Source organism: Clavispora lusitaniae (genome assembly GCF_014636115.1).
Source record: "Clavispora lusitaniae strain FDAARGOS_655 chromosome Unknown tig00000187_pilon, whole genome shotgun sequence".
NCBI lineage: Eukaryota > Fungi > Ascomycota > Pichiomycetes > Serinales > Metschnikowiaceae > Clavispora > Clavispora lusitaniae.
This window is the reverse complement of record NW_027093980.1, coordinates 818,162-824,315: the sequence shown is the minus strand read 5'-3', so window position 1 is coordinate 824,315 and position 6,154 is coordinate 818,162. Positions and strand designations below refer to the sequence as shown.

The following is a 6,154-nucleotide window of genomic DNA, read 5'->3' as shown; positions in this document are numbered from 1 at the left end:
TAAAGAACATCAGTACCTCATCAGTACCTCCCTAAAGAACATCAGTACCTCCCTAAAGAACATCAGTACCTCCCTAAAGAACATCAGTACCTCCCTAAAGAACATCAGTACCTCCCTAAAGAACATCAGTACCTCCCTAAAGAACATCAGTACCTCCCTAAAGAACATCAGTACCTCCCTAAAGAACATCAGTACCTCCCTAAAGAACATCAGTACCTCCCTAAAGAACATCAGTACCTCCCTAAAGAACATCAGTACCTCCCTAAAGAACATCAGTACCTCCCTAAAGAACATCAGTACCTCCCTAAAGAACATCAGTACCTCCCTAAAGAACATCAGTACCTCCCTAAAGAACATCAGTACCTCCCTAAAGAACATCAGTACCTCCCTAAAGAACATCAGTACCTCCCTAAAGAACATCAGTACCTCCCTAAAGAACATCAGTACCTCCCTAAAGAACATCAGTACCTCCCTAAAGAACATCGAATAATAGTATATTAACCTCTTCTGTATCTATACATTTAAGAGGAAGAAAAATATATTCCTGTAGGATCCACCACCGGAATAGCTGAAATCCATTCTCTTCCATCCACTACTCCAACATGACTGTTACCACATAAATACCGTGAACTTTGACTTCAAAAACGTGAGTATATTTTTTGGGCATGTGTATCTATATTTCTTTCGATTCTCTCGTCTTCTGTTTCAACAATTTTGAACTTTGAAAAGTCTTCTGTCAAATCACAGGGCTCCATCGTGGACCAACGAGCAAGGGCATCCCTCAACAAAAATCTTTCCACCCAAAATTTATAGCATTTGTAATCAGCATAACCATGATTCTCGTTCTTGCACTCGATGCCGCACGGCTGGAGCACTTCTAGAATTTCTCGATCATAAAACTTTCTGTGACACAACGTACACTCTTCATCTTCTGATAGATCATTCACTTGCACTCTTGCTAGCGAGTCTAAGTGCAACTTCATCTCTTCCACGAAGTTATATACCTCGCGATCTTTGAATTCTTCCATTTCCCGGACGTTCTTATTCAACTGAGATTCCGCGCACTTCGTATGGACATATGAGCAACAACTCTTTTGGCAACCATAATCGCCATAAAGGTGACCCTCGCCTGTGCATTCGCACCACGTAATATACTCATATTCATTCCTAGAGACCTCTTCTTTGCAGATTCCACATTTCTGTCCGAAAACTTTCGCCTCCTCGATATCTCTCAGTATGGAACCATAGTGCCTTTCGTCAAGATCATAAGCATGTTCCAGGGCGAGCATATAGTCTACTTTAATGATCGCGTACCACCTCTCTCGGAATTTATCCCTCCAATGCCTTGCGGAAGTACATATTTTTGTGAGACCTCCCCAAGGAACATCCCCCTCAATATCGCTATATCCTTCAATATCTTTGTGATCTTCATAGCCATCTGTATAATAATCGGATTCGTCAGTGTAAAAGTCGGATTTGTCATCTCTGTAATCTTCTGTACATTAGTATAATGTTGAGAATATGGATCGAATTTACATACCTTCGTAGTCGGACATACTCAAAGTGATGCTTTCTCAATGTGCGAACCGTAGCCTTTAAATATCTTGCAATTGACTTACGACATGCCATTTGCCACCATCTTCAAGCAATTATTCGCCACTGAATATGCAACATTGTGCGGCGGTAATGAATATCAATCGATAATATTTTTCGGTTCAAAGAGACGGTGCAGGATGATTGACATTTTCCATTGGCCGGAATAAATGCGTGATTGTCTAATTATTGTGCGTTATCGAAGAAATTTATGACCTCTCAATTGACTAGACTGAATGCTTCGCTAATTGCATTGTTGAGAAGTGAATTTAACAATACATAATTCCATAAAGTGTAATCTGCATCTGGGGATAAATACGAACGATGTGCAGGTCCATTTTACGAGTACTTTCTTCTTTTTTTCTGTAATGGTTCGGCATTCTCATCTCTTTTCCCACATTATGCTACGCTTATACTTACTTCTGAAATCAGACCGCGCTCTAACCCGGTTTTCAGTTTTTGCGTAATTATGCACCTTCACTCAGATTCTTGCACAAATGCACATAAAAAAGTCTGGGATGGACTAAAACTCTTAGACACTGTCTATCTCCTGTGGAAAGACTTTCCTCATTGACTCATATAATGTTTTTCCCTATTTTCTCATTACGCGCATCGTCTATGGATATGCATATGTTATACTCTATACACTCAAGTGTCAACAATAATCGCCACCTTCATCTCAATACTATCACATCTCCCTCGATTTTACATTATGTATTTTTTTGGCCGAAAGATTATTTCAGAACTCAATCCCTTTTGGTGTGCCCTTAAACCGAATTTTAAACTTCTCTAAAGAGGTGATAAGTTAAGACCTCAGCGGCGCTAGTCTGCTTCGTGCGAACTACTTCTCTGTCTCATTGCATGTTAAACCTAAGATGTTATTACTTATATATCAATCAGAGATGCGAGCTTATTTTGTAGAGCAATGTCTTCACTTTCTCTTCAACTTCTTCATTCTCTTGTGCATCATCTGCTTCAAATTTTTGGAAGTCTCCATCACGATCGATGACGTCATGTGCCCAGCGACTGATATTATCTAGTAACCAAGACTCGTAACAGTCCCAATCATAGCTATGGCCGTTTCTTTCGTCCCAGGTCAATGGGCATGGCCTAAGCACCACTGAACCCTTCACATCAGACAATACTTTGAAACATCTTTCACAAAATGTTTTTATGTGTAGTGTCTTGACATTGATTTTTTCCAAGGAGTCCATACGGGTCTTTAACTCCATTTTTAAATTGAAAGCCCCAAGGTTCTGGTACCTCCCTAAAGAACAATACTTGTGGCAGTGCTGTTGTTGTATATTTGTTTTTAGAGATGAGAACTTAGTTTAGGTACCACTTTCTCTATAACTTCGTCATTCTTTACTGCGTATTCCTTAAACTTTTGGAAGTCTTCATCATAGTCGAAAAGGACGTCCTTGAAAGGAAAGCAGCAACGACCATTCCAGTAACCGTTCTTCATGCAACAATCTCTGAGATATCCCCGTGTAAACAAATCTTCTAAGCAGTCCCATTCAAAATATCTGTGATCGTTGTCCAAGTTGCAATCCCACGGTTTAAGTACCACTGGATTTTTCATCTCAGAGAACTTCTTATTGCAGCCTCCACATTCTTTTCCTTCTGGTAAAGTTTTGGCGTCGACTTTCTCTATTGAGTTCATATGAATTTCTATCTCTTTTCTGAAGTTGAAATACTTAAGATTCTTGAACTCTTCCAGATCATCGAAATCGTGGCGCTCTTCATACTCAACAACCCTTTCATTCCACTCACATTCGCAGCAATCCCAATGAACAAATACGTGACTATCGTTTTTGTATTCTGACTCACTCCGTTTAAGCACCACTTGATTATCTTTGTCAGTAAACACTCTCTTGCAGAATGTACACTCTGATCCTTCGGGTAGATTTTTGATATCAATTCTTTCCAATGCGTTCATGCGCTTCCGTGTTTCAGCTATCATAACCCACCTATTATGAAATGTGTCCGACCAAGTCCAATGGACAATACACATTTTCTCAGCGCAACCATAATCATATTCGTAATATATATCGTACAGATAGTAGCTATCGTAGCTATCACAGTCGCTATCGCATCTTGTATTGTAATCTTCTGTCTATTAGTATCTTTCAAAGTTTGTCAAATGGAGCATGCTTACCTTCGTGGTCGGACATTTAAGTCGTTGGTTTACATCCAAATGCAGAAGCATTGTGTTTATATACCTTGCCTTCACAGACTTATTTTGCCACTGAGTATTTACCATGCACTTATTTGCCACTGAAGACGCCACTCGTGTGCGGCGCTGAAATATTATCGATCTACATTATTTTTCACTCGTGTTTGCATGAACATTGACGGTGCAGGACTTATGTTCTTTTCCGTCTTATCTATATACTAGTTGGATTTAGGAATATGTGCAGCAACTATTTAAAGAGCTACACAATCCAATGTGAAGGCAAGTGACCTTCTTTAGTGCTATAAATCAGAAATGAATGTCTTTGTAGATTGTTATCTGCATCTAAGGTTAAAATACGAAGGTTGTGCAGGTGTGTTTCACGTACCACTTCACGTTAAGAAGGGTTTTGCTGTATCTCTCAATTGTTCTCTTCCTTTAAATTCCGGGCTATCTTAACGTCTACGTGTGGGCAATAGTTGTAAACAGACTGTATGGTCTCAATGATCTTCTTATTTGGCTTTCAGATTGTGTACACACGCTTGTATCCCAAATCTTCGTGGTGCGATGTAAGGTGATGGTCATGGGAAAAGTAGGTTATTTGAGCCAGCCACATGGATTGATTTCAATGGACTAGGAGTCATTTCCTTGCCAACTTGATCTATTGGAGGGCTACTGCACCACTATTTACGAATTATCCATCAATACGCATATGCACATTCGTACACTCCTATTGACCACGTCAGTCGCCACCACTTGCTTCGATAAATAGAGACAATTTCCTTGTTTTCGATAATTCAATATCTTTCTCTATCATCATGGATATCCTTTTCTACTGTATTATGTTCCTCATTAGTTCGATTCCTTATCCTTTCATTTTGCGTTTACCGCACCCTTGGAATCGCATCGGCTTTTGCTTGTACGCATTGTGGCATTTTGATTTCATGCGGGTTGGCTTAAAAAGACGCTTCGGAGAGTGATTTTAGTGCGATTGGCATAGAAACTCAACGGTTGAGGTCAAATAGCCTATTGTTAGAAATAAATGTGACTTGCTTCATATCTGTAAACCATTATAGTAAACTTTCAATTTTGTTTCTGAATGACAAGTCAGTTTCATTGTAGTATTTACAATTTGTTCACACTCCTGCCTCTTCCAAGAAATGCGAATCTGAGACATGTCACAAAAGAAGTTTTTACATCATTGCACCTGAATGATCCTCAATTTCTTGTTAGTTGTAATATTTACACCTTTTCTTCGTTTTTCGTACTTGCTTCCAACTGCATGCCCGGGATATTGTCCACTATGAACAAAGTAATCAAGCTTACAACACCAGTCCAAGCAAGAAGGGAACTCCATGCGCCAATCTGGAACACTAACTGCTTGCATTGTTCATTGGTCCAGTCTGCGATTTTTCCACTGAAAGCAGACTTGGGACCAACCAAACTGTCAACAATAATTCCACATATGCCGTGAAGAAAAAAAGAGAGACTGTGATTATCGATTCCGAATCTCGCAACAGAGCGACAGATGGTAGTAGTGAAAATGGAGGTGATAACGGCTACCCATGGCCAGTAGCAACCACAGGATGGAGTAATATCAAGCAAACCTATGACAAGTCCTTCACAAGCAGATTCAAGTGAGAATTTTCTCCTAAGTAATCTTTCAATAACCGAGTGGGCGAAGAAAGCAAGGATTGTGTTGAGTATAATGTAACATGTTCTGCCATTGAAAGCCAAAGTGCTGGCATTAAACATGAGCCATGCTGCACAAACAAGCGTGGCGCCAATAAAAGACGAGTTGTCTTCGTCATTAGTGATTCTGTCTTTGCCCACTTCCTTTCCTCTACGACCAAGGTACCAAGAGTACACAAGCACTGTAACACCAGAGGCAAGACGAGCAGGGCCTCCGCCAGCGAAGTCCAACCCCAAATTCAGCCAGTGGTTTGCACCGTAATTCCACAAAAGCACCCAGATACACCCAACGATAATAGACGGAAGGGAGCGGCCTCTTTCACCGACACTGGCCAAAAGCAATTGCGCAGTGGGAACGGGAAAGAACATCTCGAAGCAAAAGTTAATCACCGAAGGCATGGCTCCCTCCAATGTCTTTCCTTCAATCAACTTGGATTCCGATCCTGGCGTACTGCCCACGGAGTTTCCCAACAAAAACCAGAGCACAATCACGCAATTGGCAGTCATGTACTTCTGGAAAAACGTGTCCGCCAACTTTTTGCGCTTGGGTCCCTCGTAAAGGAATCCAATGGCTGGTGTTATCAATAACACCCCAAAACAGCCCATCAACACAAACATATCGCCTGTGGGGCCAGGTCTGGTCTGAGCTTGGAGATTGACATCTCTTGTCTCCATTGGCATAGAAGAGATATCCAT

At 40.7% G+C, this 6,154-nt stretch overlaps 2 protein-coding genes across 2 annotated transcripts; both read right to left on the bottom strand. All coding sequences in view use genetic code 12, as the record gives it.

Annotated features, from left to right (window-relative positions):
• Positions 1 to 2,905: 2,905 nt before the first annotated feature.
• On the bottom strand, positions 2,906 to 3,556 carry FOB63_004351 (uncharacterized protein; the record flags this gene model as incomplete). Its single annotated transcript, XM_002614777.2, has 1 exon — positions 2,906 to 3,556. The coding sequence occupies one exon, from the start codon at positions 3,554 to 3,556 to the stop codon at positions 2,906 to 2,908; it is 651 nt and encodes a 216-aa protein (XP_002614823.2).
• Positions 3,557 to 5,008: 1,452 nt separating this feature from the next.
• On the bottom strand, positions 5,009 to 6,154 carry FOB63_004350 (Ammonium Transporter family protein; the record flags this gene model as incomplete). The annotated part of the gene is made up of 1 exon (XM_002614778.1): positions 5,009 to 6,154. One exon carries the CDS (start codon positions 6,152 to 6,154, stop codon positions 5,009 to 5,011), a length of 1,146 nt encoding a protein of 381 aa, XP_002614824.1.